Source organism: Mizuhopecten yessoensis, unplaced genomic scaffold, assembly GCF_002113885.1.
Source record: "Mizuhopecten yessoensis strain PY_sf001 unplaced genomic scaffold, ASM211388v2 scaffold8991, whole genome shotgun sequence".
Lineage (NCBI taxonomy): Eukaryota > Metazoa > Mollusca > Bivalvia > Pectinida > Pectinidae > Mizuhopecten > Mizuhopecten yessoensis.
In genome coordinates this window covers 110,348-137,254 of record NW_018407824.1, presented here as the reverse complement: position 1 = coordinate 137,254, position 26,907 = coordinate 110,348, and the positions used below count along the sequence as shown (strand labels likewise).

General features: G+C 38.6%; 1 protein-coding gene across 2 annotated transcripts in view; it reads left to right on the top strand.

Annotated features, from left to right (window-relative positions):
* The window catches only part of LOC110457000 (RYamide receptor-like), a 58,767-nt gene extending 37,773 nt beyond the window's left edge, over nucleotides 1-20,994 (top strand). For both annotated transcript variants that reach the window (XM_021508087.1, XM_021508085.1), the window contains exon 3: nucleotides 19,703-20,994. In XM_021508087.1, coding sequence (XP_021363762.1) covers nucleotides 19,703-20,116 — 414 coding nt within the window. In that variant the 3' untranslated portion in view covers nucleotides 20,117-20,994. The remainder of the gene's footprint in view (nucleotides 1-19,702) is intronic.
* Nucleotides 20,995-26,907: the final 5,913 nt, after the last annotated feature.

Genomic DNA, 26,907 nt, shown 5'->3' with positions numbered 1-26,907 from the left:
GCCTACTGACTTGATAACAGAAATAAAATGCTTGAGTGTAACGATTTCAGGGATTCAATAGCGCATTGCTTGAGAAAATGGGAAACTCTATAATAATTGAATCTAACACACTTATTTCTCAGATATCAATAATGATGGTAGTGGTGAAATTTATAACACAGTCAGTTTGTTGGTAATCACCAACCGTCTTTTTCTCACGCAATGATCATGTGATATTCGTTGATATTGTGTCACAGATTATTCTTTTTGTTTCATCCGAGAACTTTGAACTCAAAGTCCTTTTTCTATCTGTAATTCATATATGTCTATTTGTTTGTTTACTTGTAATTGGTAGAATTTCAATGGCTAATTGTTTATTAAGTTCATGGGGTTTTACTTCTTCACAGCCAAAAGATCCTGATGAAGATGTGTTCACTGATGAAGGGACTACACCAAAGTATGGTCACGGTCTGAAGTCATAACTTGACACGGTACCATGACTTTTCTCTGGTCATATTATTCTAACAACGGAATGCACCTCTGAAAATAAGGATTAGAACAAAGAGAAAAATATGGATATTCTAAATGTTTCAATGAAGCAGCGGACCAATATTTGATCACTGAATTGTCCTGGGTGTGTGTGTGTGTGTGTGTGTGTGTTTGTGTGTTTGTGATTCCAGAACTACTGGCTTAACGAGGTGTATCAGTTTGTGATTTGTATAATTATATAATAATGCTGTCTGTATATAATTAGGAGTTAACTCTATTGTATATTTGCTGTAGTAAATCGTGATTGTACTGAAGATTTCCAGTAGATCTACAGTGGCAGCTTAATCCGATTGACCAACGCGCTACATATCAAGTAAATTCGATTTCCACACTTCTTGTTGTATTATACTCGCAATGTTGTATTACTATCGTTCTATCGCATTAAACATTCCGTGTCGAGAACTAACTTGTGTGCACATAAACATCGCTATCAACGAAAGATTTATAGGTGGGAAACAAACATATTTTTATACACATTGTCATTTATAATCGTTTTCCAACCACACCTTGACTATTGTAATGTGTTTTACCTCTCTTCGATTGCTGTGTTGATGTTAAGATGGATGTCTTACGATTTAAGGAAAGCCGTTTATGCGATTACCAGTTGTGTGTTAATGGAACCATACCCTAACTTTAGCATCGGCACTTGGAAAGCTCTGTTAGCTATGATAGCGACTCTCAGGAATTGGACGCTGCCAGGACACTGCCACATGAATTGGCGTTCTCTGAACATACTTTGTCTTCGAGACCCTTTAATAGCCGTAGACTGGAAAGTCTCCTGTAGAAAAGTGCTGAAACCAAACAAATGCCTTCAGTAGAACACTGCTGTAACCGAACCAATGTTTTCTGTAAAGTAGTGCTGTAACCGACCCATCTTCTTCTGTAGAGTACTGCTGTAACCGAATCAATGAATTTTGTAGAATATTACTGTAACCAAACCAATGTCTTCTGTAGCGTAGTGCTGTAATCGAATCAATGTCTTCTGTAGAGAAGTGCTGTAACCGACCCAATGTCTTCTGTTAATACCGCTGTAACATACTAAATGTCTTCTGTAGAGTACTACTCTAATCGAACAAATGTTTTCTGTAGAAAATACTGAAACCGACCCAATGTCTTCTGTAAAATGGTGCTGTAACCGACCCAATGTCTTCTGTAGATTAGTGCTGTAGCTGAACAAATATCTTCTGTAGAATAGTGTTGTAAACTAATCAATGAATTCTGTACAGTATTACTGTAACCAAACCAATATCTTCTGTAACGTAGTGCTGAAACCGAGCCAATGTCTTCTGTAGAGAAGTGCTGTAACCGAACCAATGTTTTATGTTGAGTACCGCTGTAACATACCAAATGTCATCTAGTGAGTACTGTTGTAACCGAACAAACGTTTTATGTAGAGTAGTACTGTAACAGAACCAATGTCTTCTGTAGAGAAGTGTTGTAACCGACCCAATGTCTTCTGTAGAGAAGCGTTGTAACCGACCCAATGTCCTTTTTACCGTAGTGCTGTAACCGACCCAATGTCTTCTGTAGAGAAGCGTTGTAACCGAACCAATGTCCTCTGTAGAGAAGTGTTGTAACCGACCCAATGTGTTCTGTAGAGAAGCGTTGTAACCGACCCAATGTCCTTTTTACCGTAGTGCTGTAACCGACCCAATGTCTTCTGTAGAGAAGTGTTGTAACCGCCCCAATGTCTTCTGTAGAGAAGGGTTGTAACCGACCCAATGTCTTCTGTAGAGAATCGTTGTAACCGACCCAATGTGTTCTGTAGAGAAGCGTTGTAACCAAACCAATGTGTTCTGTAGAGAAGGGTTGTAACCGACCCAATGTCTTCTGTAGAGAAGCGTTGTAACCGACCCAATGGCCTCTATAGAGAAGTGTTGTAACCGACCCAATGTCGTCTGTAGAGAAGTGTTGTAACCGACCCAATGTTTTCTGTAGAGAAGTGTTGTAACCGAACCAATGTCTTCTGTAGAGAAGTGTTGTAACCGCCCCAATGTCTTCTGTAGAGAAGGGTTGTAACCGACCCAATGTCTTCTGTAGAGAAGCGTTGTAACCGACCAAATGTCTTCTGTAGAGAAGCGCTGTAACCGACCCAATGTCTTCTGTAGAGAAGTGTTGGAACCGACCCAATGTCTTCTGTAGAGAAGTGTTGGAACCGACCCAATGTCTTCTGTAGAGAAGTGTTGGAACCGACCCAATGTGTTCTGTAGAGAAGCGTTGTAACCGACCCAATGTGTTCTGTAGAGAAGTGTTGTAACCGACCCAATGTGTTCTGTAGAGAAGTGCTGTAACCGACCCAATGTCTTCTGTAGAGAAGTGGTGTAACCGACCCAATGTCTTCTGTAGAGAAGTGTTGTAGCCGACCCAATGTCTTCTGTAGAGAAGCGTTGTAACCGACCCAATGGCCTCTATAGAGAAGTGTTGTAACCGACCCAATGTCGTCTGTAGAGAAGTGTTGTAACCGACCCAATGTTTTCTGTAGAGAAGTGTTGTAACCGAACCAATGTCTTCTGTAGAGAAGTGTTGTAACCGTCCCAATGTCTTCTGTAGAGAAGTTTTGTAACCGACCCAATGTCCTCTGTAGAGAAGCGTTGTAACCGACCCAATGTCCTCTGTAGAGACGTGTTGTAACCGACCCAATGTCTTCTGTAGAGAATCGTTGTAACCGACCCAATGTGTTCTGTAGAGAAGCGTTGTAACCAAACCAATGTGTTCTGTAGAGAAGTGTTGTAACCGACCCAATGTCTTCTGTAGAATAGTGCTGTAAACGAACCAATGTTTTCTGTAGAGAAGTGGTGTGACCGAACCAATGTCTTCTGTAGAGTAGTGCTGTTACCGACCCAATGTCTTCTTTAGCGTAGTGCTGTAACGGAACCAATGTCTTCTGTATAATAGTGCTGTAACATGCCCAATGTCCTTTTTACCGTAGTGCTGTAACCGACCCAATGTCTTCTGTAGAGAAGCGTTGTAACCGACCCAATGGCCTCTATAGAGAAGTGTTGTAACCGACCCAATGTCGTCTGTAGAGAAGTGTTGTAACCGACCCAATGTGCTCTGTAGAGAAGTGTTATAACCGACCCAATGTCCTCTGTAGAGAAGTGTTGTAACCGACCCAATGTCCTCTGTAGAGACGTGTTGTAACCGACCCAATGTCTTCTGTAGAGAAGTGTTGTAACCGTCCCAATGTCTTCTGTAGAGAAGTTTTGTAACCGACCCAATGTCCTCTGTAGAGAAGCGTTGTAACCGACCCAATGGCCTCTATAGAGAAGTGTTGTAACCGACCCAATGTCTTATGTAGCGTAGTGCTGTAACCGACCCAATGTCTTCTGTAGAGAAGTGTTGGAACCGACCCAATGTGTTCTGTAGAGAAGCGTTGTAACCGACCCAATGGCCTCTATAGAGAAGTGTTGTAACCGACCCAATGTCTTCTGTAGAGAAGTGTTGTAACCGAACCAATGTCTTCTGTAGAGAAGCGTTGTAACCGACCAAATGTCTTCTGTAGAGAAGTGTTGTAACCGACCCAATGTCTTCTGTAGAGAAGTGTTGTAACCGACCCAATGTCTTCTGTAGAGAAGTGTTGTAACCGACCCAATGTCTTCTGTAGAGAAGTGTTGTAACCGACCCAATGTCTTCTGTAGAGAAGTGTTGTAACCGACCCAATGTCTTCTGTAGAGAAGTGTTGTAACCGACCCAATGTCTTCTGTAGTAAAGTGCTGTGACTAAACGAATGTTTTCTGTAATGTTGTGCTGTAACCTACCCATCTATTTACTGAAATAGATAACTCGATACAGAAACTATTTCTCATACCGTTTTTCCTTCACTGCTTTGAGTTCATATGATTTTGAGCCATAGTGAACTCAAACGTCATCATCACATTTTCGCAACACCAAAAGCAGTGCTCTCTTGTCTACACAAGTACAAGGGTCATTCGCTTTATCTTATGGTCGTCCAATGCATACTTGTACCATATAGAAGGTATGTATATAATGGATGCTAACCGTTAACCTATGAGTACATAGTGGTCGAGTCTTGAAGTTGATAGAACACTCGTCTTCCGATTCCCCGATCGAATATCAACAGGTATTGGGTCATCTTTCAGACCAGGCAAATGTTCAGCGGATACCCCGGTTTCTTTCTATCACATTACGACCATTCGCGCGCTTTCATCCGAGCAAAAACATTATTTATAGGCTGAAAAGGTTTTATAATTGTTGTAAAATACATACATTGGTATCTATATATTACTAATTATCACAGGTTTGCAAAAATCATCGTATGCATATAAATCCTCAAAAATGTATTAAACCAAAGATCGTAAGTCTACTAATAGTCATTCCACGCATGCAAACATCACTTAAACTCTCATACATAAAAAAAAACTTGTTCATGCATACAAAAACTATCTCACGTAAATTACAACTAGCCTACAAAAGCTGATCTGTGTATGCAAAGAACAGGGCCCGAAATCATGAAACCGTTCTCATGCTCATGCTCAAGTATAGATTTTGTGCTCCAGCCTAATTTCTTGTTCTGTTCATAAATTAATAATGGAATCTTATTTTGTCAATGGCTTGGGGGGGGGGGGNTTTGTCTTAGAATCTTACCAGATAATACTAGCAAACGGCAAAGTTGCAGTGATAACCCATTCAAAAGGGTGCTTTGTTTTGTTGTCAAGCGTGACGTCATTAGAATTTGGCGTAAAAAACTACGCTACACATTCCCGGACTTTTCTGATCGTGGCGTGACGTGAAAAGAATGTAAGAAATAGATAAGTCCATGGTGTTCCCGTTCATTACGATATATTTATTTCACTTGTATAAAAACGAATATATATGATAACAAAAAAAAAAACCAGCGGTGTGGCAAAATGTGCCTTCGTAGCAGTCTCGAGAAGTAACAACTAGTATTCAAAGGGGCGGGGTCTACGGTTGACGCTTTAACCTAGAAGACGGTTCGTATGTAATCCAAAAAAAGTCAAATGGGTACACTGTCAAAAAAAAAAACATTTGCAAAAGTCGCTGCGGTATCGACAAAAGGTATAAATGATATTTTATGTAAATCATGTTATGTCTCTTCTCTCTTTTAGAAGATGACCTCATTACCAAATCGGTGACAATTAGTCCTAAACGTGCGGTTAAAATTAATGTACATTTGCGTGGTGTGGGACAATTATTGAGTAACAATAGTGTAAAATAAAAGGATATTGAGGTGAGCAAAATATTCTGAACGACAAAAATAATGCATTCATATAATCATAATTAAATAAATTCGAGTATGCATGATCCGTTCCCTCGTGGTTGTTGGACTGTCAATAAGTCATTTGCATAAAAAGATTTTGAGTCCAGCAGCCTTGCTGCATTTTCTTGTTTTTATTAAATTCATGTTATGCAGATATTACTCCCCTTATCGACACAAGGGTATGACTATAAAGAAAGTTATAAAGAAAAGTCAAGCTTGCAATAGTATCAGGGAGCCTCAGGGAGCCTCAGGGAGACCAGCCTAAGGGAGCCTCAGGGAGACCAGCCTCAGGGAGCCTCAGGGAGCCTCAGGGAGACCAGCCTTAGGGAGCCTCAGGGAGACCAGCCTCCCTCTACATCTATAAGAGAAGCTTGTGTTTAAGTCTGTATAGGTTGTTAGTTTACAGTTTTGTGTCCTACATCGTGTAACAACAACTACGGCCATTTGAAGATGAGTATGTATGCATGAAAACCATGCAAAGTCGCACGTGATAAAATATTCATGCTCGTCATGATTGCCGACAGAATCTTGCACTTTTGATCATATAATAGTAAATGCAATGACAATATTATTCAAGTCTTTCTATCACTATGAATATTCAACATTATTCGGGTCTCGTCATTTTGAGCGCCCTATATACAGGACATGGCAATCATTGTTGAACCCATTCTGTCCCAATCCCCTATAACGACAGGAGGACAGAAACATTAATGCATATATATCAAGTATAGCAAGACAGAGACGAACACGCCACATCATACGCAAGGCATTATCTGTGTACTGCAGGACTGAATACATCAATCTGTAATAAGGAATGTCTTAAAATGGGTACAACAAAAAAGGATGAATATAAGATGTGTGTTAATTACAGTCGGTTACTGGTTCCATGTACAATGTACCAACACAGATTATTCTATAACTATATGAATGTCCCTCAATGGTATCGTACATCAATATTTACTTTATAATATAGTGTTATTAATCAGCTGATATCGTATTGGCCCAGGTATTAGGCCTTGTTCTGTGATATTGGCCCGAGGCCTACTTTTATTAGCTAACAGTGAATATTTTGAATACATAAATTTAAACAATAGTGCAAGCATAAAAAAAGTAAAACAATTTTATTTCATACTTTTCCACATTATCTGCAGTCTTTTGAAAAGTAAAAACATATTCCTACTACTGATGTTAGCCCGAACGTCACTGTTGTCTGCTGCTGGGGGAACAGTGTCGGCATTCTCCGTATTTTCAATTTCCTCAAGAGTTAATATCAGTTCTTTATCCGTAGAAACAATGTCGGATAGAACATCATACCTGTTTATGTCTTCAATTGATGTCCCTAACATATCCTCCCCATTTTTGGCATGTTTATCACCTGTCCTCTTGATCAGCGACTCCTACATCACGTCCGTTGCTGTTGTTTGTGTTGACACGGGAAAGTACGTAAAAAACAACCAACAACCACGAGAAATTCCGAATGAAGTGCACGCTCGATTTGGCGCATTTTTCATATTGGCTGAGTTAAAAGTCGGCTTATATCGGGGAAACGTCGGCCAATATAATTTTAACAATATAGGCCGAGTTTGTTGTTATATTGCTTGGCCGGAAAAGACATACGAATGTTATATATTAGATAGCTAATTAATAATGCACGTTTTAACGCAGACCTATTTGAATATTAATGCATTATATGGATATTGTAGAAAACTAGCTTCAATGGTGTCTTTGGATTACACATAAGTTTGATTCCGATAATACTCGAGAAAATTATAGGTTTTGCTTAATCGGCTTGATTTCCGTCTTTAATTAGAGATTGTTTGGATCGTCTCGGCTCCTACATGTAATTCGGACTAGTGTCAGTTACTTGTAGAGTATGACGGGCCCTATTGTTGTATCTACTGAACTGTTCAGAGCAGAGTATGCTTTTTCTGGATTGTCGAATTACACTGGTATGATGCTATAAATGAGCCATATGAATTATTGACACACATCACAGCAACAACTCTCCCCTAACAAAACATACATGGTTTTGCTTGATGTTCAGGTGTTGAAACATAACCTTATTGTCCTTGGAAATTTAAAGGGTGTCAATATTAATATATGCCTTGCTCCTTTGTTGCCCTTGTTTCAGCGATTTTAAGTTTAAATTCAGGTTTTATTTGGTATTGTTTAGTTTGGTTTCTAAACCACTCACACTGAACCCTAGAGTATTAATTATAAAAACATAGTCTAATAAACAAGGAAATATATATTTTTATTATGTTCTTCCTTTAATATGTGTTTATCTGCTAAAACGATGTTAGTATCCTTTACGAATGGATTGCTTGAATTCAAGACATGAGTATGTTATGTCAATATTGTAGGTTCTTTGGGCAATGCGCTTAGCAATAGTGTGATGGCATGCATTTATTCAAACCTTGTATTAAATTGTACAATTAAACAAAGTTTTCCCAAATCATAATACGTTGGATCAAAAGGCATTGGTGCAGACTACTCTGTTCCTTCAGTAATAAACTGGTTAATAGGAAAACAGCCAATGTCTGCAAACCCATTACGACTCACCCACTTAATCCGGTTATAATACAATAAACTTATTATCTGCTTCCGACAAAACGTTTCCGTGAGCATTTGTCTTGTTTATGTCGCCATATACCTCCATATGTCACACAGATTCACATTTTGTATTCATTGCATGGACAAAAATATTAACCAGAGGTCAGAGAGCTTGACCGTCACGATGACCGCTCCATGCCACCCAACATGGACATTTCGATACAAACTTATAACACACGGAGCAGATAAAAGGCACAGAAAATCGTTCGCAGTGTGATTATGGTGTAATTGAATGTATCCTAATTCGTGGTTGCTGACAAGATGAAGTGTTTCATAAAAAGTCATAATATACAACGTGTTGCGCATCTCTAACTACAAAATCGTGACCGTTTTTTAATGCATAGTAACAAAACGTGTTTTGACCCGAGTTACCAATATGGCAGTAGCATTATCATACTACTAAATGGCATTACACGATCTGTCATTAATTACTGGGAAATGAAGTACAGCACGATTATATAACCCACCCTAATCTATCCCAACTGTTTACCCTAAATAGCGGTATCATTATTGTTTATACAGTTTGTACTTATTATAGTATGACGATGTTAATCTATAGCACACGGAAATATCTCCATAGTAACAGAATCAACACGACATCCTTTAAGTGCTTTTGATCAGTGCATTAGTATGGAAGTCAATGATATGCAGGACTCCTCCAATGTGTGTAGTAACTGTTTTCCAATTGCTACATACCAGGTGTAGATATTCCCTTGCTTATCATTAAGTATTATCATCAAATATATGTTGCAATGACATAATCAAATAGCAGTTAGCAACACTGACACAGTCATTGTCAGTGTGACGTCAGTATCTAATATCAACAATCGTTTAATTGACACTTTGGTATTCTCCTCTGGTTACCTGACGAGTTCGTCATGAATATTACTCATAAACATGCACCATAGACATACTTGTTTAAATGAAAAGAAATATAAAGTCTCTTATCATCTGTAAACATAGTTACGTAATATCAAGGCCAACTCATGGATTATCTCTGGAGCAGATGCGAAGAGTTAAAGGTCACCGGAAAGTTGCATTTTATTAATTAAAAATAACGTATTGCGTATGTAGCGTGAGGTCTACACAACCAATTCCCGAAAACGCATTTGTCAAAGTCGGTCAGGTGAGCGCGGGACAGGTGTTTTAACTTACCTGTATTCTACGTCTACTTCGGTAATGATCGGTAATTTTAACTTTTGAGTCGTTTAGGTCATATATGTACATTATTGTATATACATGTACAAAAGTCAATTGTTTCAGCACGTGCTAGTGAACAACCAAAACATATGTAGCTATTGATATTATAATACTATGTAGATTTTTTGACATGGAAGAACATATTTAAGTACCTGTCATGAATGTATATTAGTTAATTATAATATTTATATTAGATTAACTTTTACACAACATTTTTTGAAATATTCTTGAAGATTTCCATCAAACTTTTTATCACTTCTCTGAAAACATGGATGTAACATAAATTAACGATACATGTGCCGGAAATCCGAACCGTCTAGTGTTAAGGTGCTTAGTATTCCAAACTGTCAGATGCCAACATATTTGTGTCAATTTTAATGCATTGCAGTCAAAGAAATGACAGATTGTATTGAAATGTTATGCTGGAAAATAATAGAAAGATTCTTTATGATGGTCGCAATAAATCGATTGTGTATCCGGAAAGAGAAAGAATGTGTGTTTGGTGAACTTCCGTCCGGTTATATAACGATATCAGCTATCACTTACACGTACATGTAGCTCGTATTCTGGTATGACGGGTTACTCGCCAGTGATACAGGTCATCGTATAACTCATCCATGTGTAGGCCTTTTACTGTATATTTCATAGCGGTTACGTGTCTTTTTCATGAACGTCGAAATCCAGCCACACTGATAGAGTAATGATCACAGAGGGACTCTTTCCATTTCTGCCTATTAAAGTATCCGGTCATCGTCCAGAAGTAATTGCAACGTTTCCGTTCGATATCTTATGAAATACTTGCTTGTTCACCAAATGGAAATTGGTTGTCATTTAAATACCTCCCAAAAAATAGAATTATGGAAAATTATGCTAAGGCATTGTAAAAGGGAAGGACGCAGATCTCATGACAATTTATCGTAAGGAAGTTTAGATCTTCCCCTAGATTTACACATCAAATTCTAGATCATCGTCTAGATTTAAATAACATATTCTAAATCATCGCTCAGGATTAAATAACACATTCTAAAGCATTGCGTAGATTTACACAACAAACCCTAGATCAGGATTTAGATTTATTCAATAAAACTACCAATTAAACTTTTGATAGCTGATTAACTAATAGTTTCAGCATAATTCGTCCTTCTATGTAGAAACGTGTTATAATTCAGTGGTTCGGGCTACTATTTTGACATGTTTCATTTCGTAATGGGAGGAAGAATACTCAGTAGAAATTGTATGCTTGGCGGCTAAAGCGTTGTTTGTGTCCTTGAAAATCTCTATCGATAAGAAACCATATCATTTACAAGCTTCAAAGCAAGGCAGTTATTTCCTGTTTGGCTTGCAACGCAGACATAGGCCCTATCTAATGTAAATCTAATGAAAGTTTGAAGTTGATTGAATCAGGGGTTATGGGGGCGTCCCTATTCGAGAGACCGAGGATAAATCATGTTTAGGTGGTATGTATCCTGGACGTCGACGGCCTCTACGGATGTTGTGTAATGCTATAAATGTTGTCCATTGTCGAAGAAAATTGGCTTCTTCATCGTATTATTGAAACATCGAAAACATATTAACGTCAAGCTTTCTTTCCAGGCAAGAAACTAATACTACTAATACGTTAACTATACATCAGGACACATCTGATTTATCAAACGATGACATTGTCTTTAACAGAAAAACCTAAATGTATATCTTGTGTATATCAGTTGTGGGATCGCACAACGTTAATAAGCTGAACGATCATTGCTTGCGCACATATGTGTGCACGATGGACGGACGATGTGCGATAACAATCGTGGTTGGTGTAAATTGAGGGATGCCTTAACAATTTATACGGTTTCGTGTTTAAACATATAAACTTGATGTTTACGTATGTTTCTATATTCAAGCAACATCTATAAACTTATCTTTCCGTCTATATATTCTTATATTTAGGAATTGTGTTTTCTGTGTTTTTAAACAAACTTAATCGACACATGTAAAATTACAACACAATCCCATATACAGGTAAACATAACCACTTTGTACATGTCCCTGGACCGTAGTTTTCTCCCCGCCTGGGGCATTTACGTAACTCGTCGGGTAAGGCCGGGGTGTGAAAATCCAGGTGAAGGGGAGCTATAGGCAAGCGAATGCAAAAAACAAATACTATTCATTACGGTCAAACGGTATCGCATATCAGCTCTGTGTGTCAGGCACTGGTCAGGCAAAACTGCGGACACTCATAAAATTGTTATTTACCTGTTCTGTTACCTTGGAGCCAAACCCATTCTTGACAGCCTGACGGTCGCTGTCATACTGTGTAACACGCATTGTGAAATTGTATAATCTTGATTATTGTGATGAGAAATTACAGATATATACACAGTGTACATTATCGGATATAAGCCTTCCGTATTTTTGTCATTCCGTAATTTTGATATACAAATGATACCAAATTGCACAGTTGTGCGGAGAGAAGCGCACAACGGGGCGAACGATTGCTAAATCGCACAGTTGTGCGCACCATGTGTGGACGATGTGCGGACGGTGTGTGAACGATGTATGCACGGTGTGCGCACGCTATTTTTGGTGCGTTGTGCGGTCCCACAACTGATTATGTCAGCAGGCGCTAATCGTCCCCTTTTAAAATGTTTTGTACAACTTTGTTACTTCCGCATCTCTTCTGGCCCATTTTGACGTTTACCGGTATCTACCGTGTGTGTTATGTGTGATACAACTGTGTGACTTTATAGACCTTATTGTGTTGATTGGCCGTTAGTACTACCGTGTGGCCTTGTTTAACCTTGTTTTGTGTTGACACCTACACCTAACGTATACCCAGTATGATATCACTGAATTGAACAATCGTGTAGCGCTGCATAATTTTACTTTGTTGACGGATGTGAGAAAAACCATTAGGCCCTTTAACCATACTTTATTGTTTGTGTCAGCATTATGACTAACTTGCGTGCCTGTATGATCTTAATTTATTGTTGTGTCTGTAACATGATGGGCTTAATGTGTTGTTCTTCCTGAATCTTGTAAGTCGTTAGTAGTACCTTTGTGACGTCTACAGACAAAAAACCTGCCTTAAATTCAGATTATATTATTTCTGTCCAATCAGCTGCCACGTCTTTAGTTTCCCTTCCATCCATCATTTTGTGGTCTGTCAGGTCAAGGTGACTTCATTGATGTTGATCGGCAAGAATTTGACCACCCTAAACCAACACACTCTCTCTTTTATGTTCCCTGACAAGCCAGACCTTTCTACAAGATGATCGGGCTATCCTCTGGAACTGATTGGGAAACCACGCTATGTAAATATTTTCTATTGCTATACGCAAAGCAATCGATCTATGATTCCTTTCACCTTGCCAGGTTTAATTACAAAAAACGAGGGGTCAAGGTCATATAGATGTATTCTAGTTGGAAGGTCCACGTTCTAGTGTGGTGAACTAGAAAAGTGTTAGAGTGGTGGTCTAGAAGGATTTTTTTGCAGTTGCCTTTAAGGTAATCCGCACGATAGGTCCTTATTTGAGAGCACTGAAAACAAAATGCAATGCCAAATTTTGTCCATTTGAACCGGGTAGGTTATATTAAATCTGTTAAGTGTTACTGAACACGAATTTTTCACAAACAATCATTTTTCGATCTAATCATTTCGTGTGTGATATTTTGTAAATTTGATATTTGTTTTTGTTACCGTTTTCATTTTCTACTGCATATGTCGTTGAATGGGGCCCGGTATTGAGTTCGTATCATTCATTTAAATGCAAGTGATGTAATTTGACACAAAAGATGAGAAAACCAACTAAACTAAGTCAATTAGTTCCGTCATTCTTAAAAGATGGCTGTTTTGTAGACATAAGCATATACATAAAAAATCGACGTGTCATTCCAGTCCGTCTAACATCAGGAACGACCGGTCATTACTGAAGTGATGGACGTCAGTTCTAAACCTGATTCCAGTCTACGACCACTATGTCAATATAAGTGACTGCCGTTACTATAGCAAAGCGGCTAAGGACTTCTCCTTAAAGAGCAAGCAACACATTCTCAGTATCGAATGACAACGGAGTTAATGAAACATTTTTAATCACCTTACAAGATATACGCAACCACCATGAAAGTGTTAAAGATAAATAACATATTGATCACGATTAGCTACCTTAGACTGGTGATAATCAGTTGTTTGTGTGTTGGGATGTAAGATTTTGGGCCTGTAGTTTATGTATGTATACAACTTAGGGCTATAATTAAGTAATGTTACAATATATTTATCAAAGTAAGCTTTTAACCAGCCTGGTAGTTCTCGGACAGATACTGAGACCACTAACCACTGATAGAGTGAGATTAAAAGTTGTTATCAGTAGCACACTAAAGTTATTACAATAAACACACTAAAAAGTACAATGTTATGGCCCCTAGCTCACGTAACAGTACACAGTTATAAACATAAACACTTTTAATAGTTCAACGTTCATTACCAGTCTGAAGCCAACAATCTACTTGCGACTGACACTGGTCCATAGTAGTAGACCTACTCCCTGTTCGTGACAGGGCATTAGAGGATGTCAGAGGAAACCCTTAGCGGGCTTCCGTATCAATGCTATTTTGCTTGAAGTGCAATATGTCTTGTTATTGACAGGTTATGACGTCACACATAGTGGATACGTGCCACAATGCAGGAAGAAACTGAACTCTGTGTCATCCTTGATATCGCCCATGAACACGCACTCAGCAGTGCGTGCGTGTGACTTGATTGAAGGATATTTATAAGAAAGTAAATGCAGGATAGGCCTGTATCACACATCGGTGAAGGCTAATCAAGGACAGTTTATATATGATGGACATCAGGTCCAAACAATGCGAAGCTTGGTTTGACTCCGTTTGTCCTCTATTCGGCTCTATATTGTGATTTACATTGTTTTATCGACTGTACAAAAAGGTATTAAATTTAGAAAAAATCGCTGTCATGTATAGTCACCGTTACTTAAATATATTTATCCATTTTGTCTTCAAATATATCATTATGAAACTAGGCAATTATCATTAGGCTTGAACTGTGCTGAACGTTCTATCTTTATATCATAATAAATTACTTTGGGTATTGAATGTCAATAGATATTAAATCACATCCGAAAATGTTGTATGAAAAATCGACATGTCTTCTCTTCATTACATATTCGAAACAAACAACACAACGCGCAAATCATATTTGCCTGACCAGCCTGTCGTGAAAATAGTGCAGTCGGCGTTTAATTTTGCAAACAAAACAATCAATATGTATATGAGCTTGTACAGAAGCTCCGCACGCCACTCACGCGACCGAAAAACAATCGCTCCTAACTCGCACACTGCGCCCGCCCGTGAACGTCTCAGACGCTCCATTCATGTATCCCCATCGCAGATGTACTCGCTCGCTCAGGAAAAACCGGATATAGCACCCGGAAACCTACGTCTTAACGGCAGAAAATAATTTCTTTCTGGAATAACAATTATTTTCATTGCGACGTACATCTCCGGGTCGGCACAGAACCAGTACCAGATAAAAAAAAAACACACCAAAAGGCGAACGCACAAAGCGACATACAAAAACACACTACCAAAAACCCACAAAAACACACCCCGCTACATACAAAAACGTAATTGTAAAACGCGCCCTAAATTTCCGCCAGTCCGAAAAACATGTAACCTATCAAACGGGACGGATATAAACTGTAAGTACGATGCTAAAAAAATGTGTGTGACCGCACTGGTAGAACGACAGCTAGACGATGAACTCACCCCGTGTACGCCACGAGTACACCGGCCCACTGGCCGCACGTGCCGCTCGTGCCAGAGAAGACAAATAATTCCCTCTATACTCCGAACCGCGGGAATATTTAAGTCTTCTTTTCACTGCATATTCGAAACAAACAACACAACGAGCAAATCACGTTTGCCCGACCAGCTTGTCGTGAAAATAGAGAAAACTCACAAAGAAAGGGCATGTAGAACACTAGGTAAAACATTTGAAATGCCAAATTTTACAAACCTAAATTTTTCGTTACAGCTAAACGTTTCTCAAGCGAATCTGCCACGTAACCGTCTTTGCTGAACTCGCTTTTCCAGCGACCGCGCCTCTTGAAACATCGGTCGTCGACTCCGTTATTAGCGGCTGTCGTCGCCCCTCCCGCTCGAAGCGAATGCAAGCCTAACTTAGCTTTACCGGAGACCAACCTCAATCTTTTGAGCATTGCCTCCTTAGCTCCTGCGTAGCTGAGTGTTTTGTTTTTCTTAATAAGCTTCCATGTTTTCTCGGAGCGATAAACTTGTTCAAACAAAAAATCTTCCGATTCCAGACTAATTCCTGCCGATTCTATGAACCTTAATAACATCGAATATGGGCAAGCGACCGTGATGTCCTTGCTTATCACTACCTCGTGGCCGAAACGATACTGGTCTGTTTTGCTCTTCCTAATGACTAACGTTCAGTATTCGCCGAATAACTTCACATCGGAACAACGTAAGCTACTAAGCTCGTTAAAACGTAAAAACCCAGAGAAACAAATGAAAAGCATTGACAAATCTCGTACTATCAACAAGTCGTTTGATTTAGAATATGTCCCACACAAATTAATAAGCATGTCACTGGTAACCGGTTCCTTCTTACATGTCGGCTTCCTGGCAACACGTTTGGATGATTAGTCGTAGGGTCCGGGTGACCGTTGATATTGTGCGCCCATTTGATGACACTGTAGAAAATGTGGATCCGTTATCTAACAAATAGTTCAAATACACCGCTACGTGAATCGGTGATGCAGGAAGGGCTGAAAAACCATGAGCCGAAATAATCTGCTCCCACCTTCTGAACGCGCCATACTACTTTGAGTTTGTGCTTATACTCTTACTCTGTAACAGCCTACCAGCCATACCCTCCGCCATCTGGTGCAGAGGGAACCTTCCGCGATGCCCGATGCCTCCAGTGCGTCGTCTATCGACTTCTTCAAACCAATGCCTTCCTCGATAGAAACTCTGGTGGCATCGCCGTCCGTAGTCGCGGTGTTAGCAGCCTCCTATTTTAGCCTGCACTTTCCCGTTGAACTTATGCTTGTAGGTGTCAGTGTTTAGGATAGTTTGCTGTATTTTCTCAGAATTATCATTCATCTTCTTTTCAAAGGAATTCAATTTTAAAGAAATTTAATTGTCCAAGTGAGATAGCATCTCGTTTTGCGAGGTACTAAGCGCACTTTGTACTTGAGCTGAAACCTTCGCACACACCTGAGTACGAATATCTTCCTTCATTTTGTGTGACCGCACTGGTAGAACGACAGCTAGAGAATGAACTCACCCCGTGTACGCAACGAGTACACTGGCCCACTGGCCGCACGTGCCGCTCGTGCCAAATAATTCCCTCTATACTCCGAACCGCGGGAATATTTAAATCTTAACATTCCATGTCAAAGAGTAAGTGTTACCAACCAATATAGTAATGACCTTCTTACCGTTTGTCAACTTCTGTATAAGTACATTTACATAGATCCCTGTTTGTTACTTATGTGAAGGCGAATCGTACCTTGATCCTGAGCCCGATATTGTCTGACTAGCACCAGACCGGAAATAACTATATAGTGATACTTAACAAGTAAACCAACAGAGATATCTTCATTGGACCATGACTGCCATGACGAGCTGCTATTTTATAATCTAAATATGTATTTTAAACAATTTGACCAGGATTCATTACTATTAAAAGTATCTGATTTGATGTGAGCATGAGCGAAACACGCATGTGATAATTTTGTCTGCCAATGTACAATAGGCTCAACATGACCCTATTTGGGGCGTCTGGAGTTGTGACATTGAACCTATAGGAACGGATATAAGACTTTATCATTGAAATTAACTCCCCTTTCGTTTGGTTATCATCAACATAAAGTCCGGTGAAAAGGCGTGCTATATTTGTAACGAGGATGTTAGTTACAAACACCTTCGTGTCACATACAGACAATAAGGTCTACATTTTCATGACGTCACGAACTAAACGAGACGATCTGTGATGGTGTCCTTCTCTTACGATATATAAGGCCGTTTGGATAAGTCATAGGATTTGCTCTACGAAATACCGGGTTAAATGATCAAAATGAAAAATAACTTCACATAGTGATCAATAATCAGGCCTGTATTGTGTTGGAACCACCAATATGCCCCCAAACACAATGACCCAAATACATTATATAGGTTATTAATTGGATTCCATGCGCAGAACTAGTTTGATTTACGACACTGTGGCGAATCCGGGTCAGTGCACATGATTAGCTCATCTCTTCAGTATTTTATCATCTTTTCAAGTAGTGAAATGGTTGTCGTGTATATTGTGGTGATCTAGCGACTCCACCCAGACTCCAATAGACATGAAATCGTTGGATTTGCATAAACAATAGCATGATGAACAAAAAACCCTTCACTGGTCACACACTATCGGACTATTTGACAAAGTTCCGGGACATCTTTTTATGGTTAATACTCTCCATGATCCATCACACTTTTGCGATGAACGTTTTCCCAGCATTGACCTCAACCGACTATATATACAAATTGTATTCCTCCATTGCTAGAAACATTATGGTGCCTTTTGGCTTCTATCAATTATAAAACAAACCAACATGATTATTTTTCACCTTGTGGTTGACTGGATTGGACGGAAGTGTGCAGGACCTGCACATTAAAAACACTTAAGTTGTCTGTGACTCATCGATGAAGTGCCAATTACCAAACCTGCTTGAATTACAAGCGTTTAATCAAAATAATTCATATATTTTGCTGTTCGATATTTATTCATCATGGGTGTGAATATTTAACTGCATCAGATATTTCATACTATTCTATTATTTAACGATCCGCAGGTGCAGGAGCTTTAATCGGCGTTTATTACCCAATAACTGAATCGGCGTTTATTACCCAATAACTGAATGTTTAAATCACCATTTCACTTGATCCACTAGATCGATCTTGTCCCGACAAACTTTACCATTCGTGCAAACCTACATGAAGGTTGGTTGTTCATCCATCTGCCGTTAGTTATTGATATCCTCTGTGTAAACGCCAAAGGTGAACCAACTTCAAAGTGATTAAAATACCGGGCTAGTTCCCCAAATATTTCGTAGTCATGATGCTCTGAATTGATCTTTGAATAATCAGAGGTTATCCCCCCCAAGTAAAAGTATTGGCTGTCACGCTATCGCAGGATCAAATATGGAAATAAAAGACACATATTATTTTGCAAAGCTTTTCTCTCACGGAAGGTATACTACTGTAGCGGAACTGGAGTGGGTCGATCGTCGGGATCGTCGGTGACCAGAAAGCTCAATTGGTAGAGCATCCGTCTAGAGTTCGGTGGGTCTTGGGATTGAACCCCGGTCTGGCCGTGCATTTTTCCTTTCCTGTTATATTTGGCTCCCAACAAAATGTACCAACATAAAGTGGTATAGCGTTTCGTGTTCCTTCGGGGTCACAAACTTTGTTCAAAGAGGGAGGAATTTAGCGGAACTGGAATGCGTCGATCGTCGGCAACCAGATAACTCAATTGGTAGAGCATCCGTCTAGAGTTCGGAGGGTCCCGAGTTCGAACCCCGGTCTGGCCATGCATTTTCTTTTCCTGTTCCACTACATTGCATCATTGAATATTGCTTTAAACAATACTCTATTAAGGTATATATAGAATTTACACTACATCAGCCCTGATACCTGTAACAACATACAAGCAATGCGGAATCAGAAAACATATACAACATGAGCATTATGTCTTCGTACAGCATTTCGTAAAATTGCACACATACATTGAAATATGTATACATTTGTACGAAGAATGAGAATGGTAAGAAGTCACATTCTATCGTGGAATTGAAGAATTTTAAAAAGAGCAGATTTGCTGATATTCTGTGAGAGATATACTAGATTCAACAGATGGCAGGTGCCCCGAGTTGTGCACGACGACCTTATAGTATTGTTAGGTCATTAAGACTACCACTTATGTCTATATGACCTCCTACGAGTGTTGTCAGACTTCCGTGTGTTCTTGTATGACTTAATCCTTGTTAATATTTAATTTTTGTAACGTTATTGTTGACACATATTTTCTGCGTTCTGTCTTTTCAGATCATTAAGATGATGATAACGGTTGTTGTTATTTATGCGATTTGCTGGCTACCCCTGCACGTACTGAACATCGCAGGAGATGTGGATCCCAGCGTATACGATATCAAAGGCATGAACTACATATGGATGACGTCACACTGGCTCGCTATGAGTAACTGCATGTATAATCCATTCATATATTGTTGGATGAATGCCAAATTCCGCAATGGATTCCTGAAAGTGTTAAATTGCTTTACGTGTGGATTGGTGAATGTGACTGACGAAATAGAACTGCAACGAATGAGGCGACAGGACACATTGACAGTAACCACTTCCGTCTCTGTCAACGGAAGTTTAAGGAGGTTCAATTCGTCAAAACGAAAGGAGGCAGCGACATATAACACAGAGTATACATCTATTGCTGAAAAACGTTAGTGTATGGAGTGTGACATTGAATTCAAGCGTTGTGTGTACAGAGAAACGTATCAACCATGTATCAATATCTATAAAGCGGTTTTACTTATTTACTCGAATATCTCAGAATTGGTCTCACAGTGGCTTTTGAGATAATTGAACGTTACAAATGTGTTGGAAACCAAATATATATGGTCGGTTGATTAGTTACGGACAACATTACACATAATTACAATGTTATTTGGTGAAAACAGCCGTGTCGTACATTCAAATATGAGTAATATGACCCATTGTGACGACATTAAATCCAAATGAAATGACGTCAAAAGTTTCAATGAAAGAAACGAAAGGAAGTCAAGATTGCGGAATTATATACCGGAAAAAAATACTGGAAAAGGTTGTTTCTTTAATTGCAAGAATTCTTGATTATGTAATAAAATTGGGCTTCAGATTTGTTTCCATTTCAAACTAGATTTTTTAAATCCATCACGAATGTTTCCTTCCAGCTCTCTAGAGTCTTGTTTAAATGGAGAGAAAAAAATCCACACGTTTCAAAAATCTGAAATGATTCTATATGTATAATGTATATATAGTGTATTTCTGCCTTCCATTTTAATGTGCATAAAAGAGAAATCGAGCATTTTACATTTATTTGTAAAGTCCTCTCATATGTCAGATTAATCTATTTAGCTCTTAGCAGGAACACTTACGAAAGACGGGTAAGAATCTAAGATATCTCTCAAACATGAAATTCGATGTTGATTTCTTGTTTTGTATAAACGATGGATACCAGTATGTTAATGCGGAAAACAGTCCGTACATTTTGTACAGTCATGCTTGAATATAAACAAATTATATATTCTGGGAAATTATATATCATGTTTAATGAAATAAATTAATTAAATATTCATCTTTTGCTTTCACCATTTTCTGTGTTATAGCATAATTCAGACAGCTTTCGTTAAACAGCCTTCTATCTCTCCATCTCTCCGTGTGTTATTCATTCAATAGGAATGTTAGATAAACATGTTCAGCCAAGAGATTACTGCTGGTCGACAAGAAGGTAGCATTCCTCACACAGTATTTATAAGAATAACGAGATTATCAGCCCGTTAACGTTTGAATGTTCCCCGAGTCCAGTATCAATAGTGTTGCCATTCCCATTTTGTGACAAAGCAAAATAAAGCCAGTCTTAGAGTGTTTGACTAAAACTGCAGCGTTAAGTACAGTCAGGAAAACAGTTACACGATTGTCCTAAGAAGTCATCTTTCGATTTGTCGGCGTTGGACGGTGAAAAGCAGGAGTTACGTGCGATCAAAGCTTCGTACGTTAGGATATACCCTATACGGATCAAGTTATTAACCTACTAATTCTGTTCTCTGCCTGTACGATATCAAAAATCTTTTTCTTGATTTTCCTTTTTTGCATTTTTTTTGAAAAATTAACGATGCACATCAGCATGCTATGGACATTACTATAGTGGCGTAACAGGAAATCAATTCCAATACGATCTACATTTAATTGACATCAACTTTCGATAACGACCTCTTGGAATTTCAAATTCCTTCAATATATTCTCTTTCACAATTAACTTTACAACTAAAACTTCTACGTAAAATTATATGCTAATTTTGACGTTGATTTCATTTTTTACACTCTGTTCGAAAAATCACAGTAATTTCTTGCTATAAAAATGTGGTAAATGGAATCTTTACAAATCAAAAGAATGTCTAGGGTTCCATTTTTGTCTCGCCGCCACGAAGAAGCGGAAGCGAGACTAAGGTGTTGCTTTTATGGCGACGGCGGCGGCGTCTGCGTATAAGTTAGTTTCACTGAAAGTATAAGTGCTAGACCAACCAAACTTGGACCATAAATGCAGCTTAGGTAGTTCATTTCAACCCATGTATGAAATTACAGGATGCGGCCTACATGTAACTTTCCTGGTCCATTAACTTTGGCAGCATCTCCATATTTTTTTTATTTTTTTTCGTTTAAGTTAGTTTCCTGATATGTGCATTAATGGTCGCACAGGCGAGACATATCAATCCGAATGTCTTTTTACCTATTTCCTACAAAAAGTACAATTCTGTTTTGTTATTTATAACTGAGCACTTGTTTTGACATAATTTTGATCTGTTTTAATTGTTACGATATCTTAAATACAGTGTTTTGCCTTTTTTCTATAAACATGGTACTTAGAAATGCATGCTTAACGACAAACCCGATTCATCATTTCACGCAGTTTGATTAAAAACAGAATCCACGTATTAACGAAACATAAGCCAAAATACAATACCTTTTATTCAATTGTATTGAAGGACAATTGTCCTTCTATATTGAAACAAAAGTTTCTATGAGCATTCAAACTAAGAAAATTGAATCACCGCTTAGTTCTGCAACAGTATTTTATGCTTTCGTTAAAGTTTCTAGATATATTCTGCATATATAGCGTTATTTCCTAATTGAATACCTATATAATACCTATATAATACCTATATAATACTATATAATACCTATATAATACCTATATAATACCATATTTCTTGAAATACAAACTGCATCCTGCTGATTTACAATAAAGCGTAACCTGAGCTTAATCAATTCTGCTTAGTTGTTACCTAATCTGATATAAGTTATATGTTAAGTATGACTGAAAAAGATATTATGTCATTAAGAAATAAATAAAGCTTACACTAATTTTAATCGCCGAATCAATTTTCAAACATGAGTGACAAGCCAAGGTAGTGAATGGAAAGGATTCTTCAGCACTCACAACTGAAGTCCATCATACACCGCTAAGTGGTGTACATATCTACCCCGTCACCGGGAGTGTGTAATCCAATACTAATGTGGTAGCGTCATGTAATGTACCATATCTATTGTGATAACCTGTTATGTCTTATAGAATTATTAAACTGCTACGAAACACTGTATTTGTTTAGCTTCCAACAGCCCGAAGGAATCATTCCCACTTCTGTGTAACTGCTATATTTTAAATGACAACCTGTGTTGACGGTGTGTTATAACATCTGCTGTGTTTAAATGACAACCAGATTTGGCGGTGTGGTTTACCATATGCTGTGTTTTAAATGCCCATCTGCTATGTTTAAATGACAACCTGATTTGATGGTGAAGTATACCATCTGCTGTGTTCAAATGACAACCTGATTTGACGGTGAACTATACCATCTGCTGTGTTTAAATGACGACCTGATTTGGCGGTGTGGTTTACCATATGCTGTGTTTTAAATGACCATCTGCTGTGTTTAAATGACAATCTGATTTGAAAGTGTGGTATACCATATGTTGTGTTTTAAATGACAACCTGCTTTGAGGGTGAAGTATACCATCTGCTATGTTTAAATGACAACCTGTTTTGATGGTGCGGTATACCATCTGCTGTGTTTAAATGGCAACCTGATTTGACGGTGAAGTATACTATCTGCTGTGTTTAAATGACAACCTTATTTGACGGTGCGATATACCATCTGCTGTGTTTTAAATGACAAACTGTTTTGACGGAGAAGTATACCATCTGCTGTGTTTAAATGACAATCTGATTTGGCGGTGTGGTTTACCATATGCTGTGTTTTAAATGCCCATCTGCTATGTTTAAATGACAACCTGATTTGACGCTGAAGTACACCATCTGCTGTGTTTAAATGATAACCTGGTTTGACGATGTGGTATACCATCTGATGAGTTTAAATGACATGACGGTGTGGTATACCATCTGCTGTTTTAAATGACCATCTGCTGTGTTTTAATGACAACATGAGTTGACGGTGTGGTACACCATCTGCTGTGCTTAAATGACAACCTGATTTGACGATGTGGTCTACCATCTGATGTGTTTAAATGACATGACGGTGTGGTATACCATCTGCTGTGTTTTAAATGACCATCTGCTATGTTTAAATGACAACCTGATTTGGCGGTGTGGTATACCATCTGATGTGTTTAAATTACAACCTGATTTGACGGTGAAGTATAACATCTGCTGTGTTTAAATGACAACCCGATTTGGCGGTGTGGTTTACCATATGCTGTGTTTTAAATGACCATCTGCTGTGTTTTAATGACATCCTGATTTGACGGTGTGGTACACCATCTGCTGTGTTTAAATGACAAACTGGTTTGACGATTTGGTATACCATCTGATGTGTTTAAATGACATGACGGTGTGGTATACCATCTGCTGTGTTTAAATGTCAACCTGATTTGACGGTGAAGTATACCAACTGCTGTGTTTAAATGACAACCTGACTTGACGGTGAAGTATACCATCTGCTTTGTTTAAATGACAACCTGATTTGGCGGTGTGGTATACCATCTGATGTGTTTAAATTACAACCTGATTTGACGGTGAAGTATGCCATCTGCTGTGTTTAAATGACAACCAGATTTGGCGGTGTGGTTTACCATATGCTGTGTTTTAAATGCCCATCTGCTATGTTTAAATGACAACCTGTTTTGATGGTGCGGTATACCATCTGCTGTGTTTAAATAACAACCTGATTTGACGGTGAAGTATCCCATCTGCTGTGTTTAAATGACAACCAGATTTGGCGGTGTGGTTTACCATATGCTGTGTTTTAAATGCCCATCTGCTATGTTTAAATGACAACCTGATTTGACAGTGTGGTATACCATATGTTGTGTTTTAAATGACAACCTGCTTTGAGGGTGAAGTATACCATCTGCTATGTTTAAATTACAACCTGTGTTGATGAAGTGGTATACCATCTGCTGTGTTTTAAATGATCATCTACTGTGTTTAAATAACAACCTGATTTGACGGTGAAGTATTCCATCTGCTGTGTTTAAATGACAACCAGATTTGGCGGTGTGGTTTACCATATGCTGTGTTTTAAATGCCCATCTGCTATGTTTAAATGACAACCTGTTTTGATGGTGCGGTATACCATCTGTTGTGTTTTAAATGATCATCTGCTGTGTTTAAATAACAACCTGATTTGACGGTGAAGTATAACATCTGCTGTGTTTAAATGACAACCTGTGTTGACGGTGTGGTATACCATCTGCTGTGTTTTAAATGACCATCTGCTGTGTTTTAATGACAACCTGATTTGACGGTGTGGTACACCATCTGCTGTGTTTAAATGACAACCTGGTTTGACGATGTGGTATACCATCTGATGTGTTTAAATGACAACCTGATTTGGCGGTGTGGTATTCCATGGCCATCTGCTGTGTTTTAAATGTCCATCTGCTATGTTTAAATGACAACCTGTGGTGAAGATGTGGTATAACATCTGCTGTGTTCAAATGACAACCTGTGTTGACGGTGTGGTATCACTTCTGCTGTGTTTAAATGACAACCTGATTTTGTCGGTGTGGTATACCATCTGATGTGTTTAAATGACATGACGGTGTGGTATACCATCTGCTGTGTTTCAAATGACCATCTGCTGTGTTTAAATGACAACTTGATTTGGCGGTGTGGTTTACCATCTGCTGTGTTTTAAATGACCAACTGCTATGTTTAAATGACAACCTGATTTGGCGGTGTGGTATTCCATGGCCATCTGCTGTGTTTTAAATGACATCCTGTTTTGACGGACAAATCAACCATCTGCTGTGTTTAAATGACAATCTGTTTTGACTGTGTGGTATACCATCTGCTGTGTATAAATGACAACCTGTGTTGACGGTGTGTTATACCATCTGCTGTGTTTAAATAAAAACCTGGGTTGACGGTATGGTATAACATCTGCTATGTTTAAATGACAACCTGATTTGGCGGTGTGGTTTACCATATGCTGTGTCTTAAATGACCATCTGCTATGTCAAAAAGACAACCTGATTTGACGGTGAAGTATACCACCTGCTGTGTTTAAATGACAACCTGGTTTGGCGGTGTGGTTTACCATATGCTGTGTCTTAAATGACCATCTGCTATGTCAAAAAGACAACCTGATTTGACGGTGAAGTATACCACCTGCTGTGTTTAAATGACAACCTTTGTTGACGGTGTGGTATACCATCTGCTGTTTTAAATGACCATCTGCTGTGTTTTAAATGATCATCTGCTGTGTTTAAATGACAACTTGATTTGGCGGTGTGGTTTACCATATGCTGTGTTTTAAATGACCATCTGCTATGTTTAAATGACAACCTGATTTGTCGTTGTGGTATACCATGGCCTTCTGCTGTGTTTTAAATGACCATCTGCTATGTTTAAATGACAATCTGATTTGACGGTATGGTATACCATCTGCTTTGTTTTAAATGACAACCTGTTTTGAGGGTGAAGTATACCATCTGCTGTGTTTAAATGGCAACCTGTGTTGACGGTGTGTTATACCATCTGCTGTGTTTAAATAAAAACCTGTGTTGACGGTATGGTATAACATCTGCTATGTTTAAATGACAATCTGATTTGACGGTGTGGTATAGCATCTGCTGTGTTTTAAATGACATCCTGTTTTGACGGACAAATCAACCATCTGCTGTGTTTAAATGACAATCTGATTTGACGGTGTGGTATAGCATCTGCTGTGTTTTAAATGACATCCTGTTTTGACGGATAAATACACCATCTGCTGTGTTTAAATGACAAACTGGTTTGACGATTTGGTATACCATCTGATGTGTTTAAATTACAACCTGATTTGACGGTGAAGTATACCACCTGCTGTGTTTAAATGACAACCTTTGTTGACGGTGTGGTATACCATCTGATGTGTTTAAATGACAACCTGTGTTGAAGAAGTGGTATAACATCTGCTGTGTTTAAATGCAAACCTGTATTGACGGTGTGGTATAACATCTGCTATGTTTAAATGAAA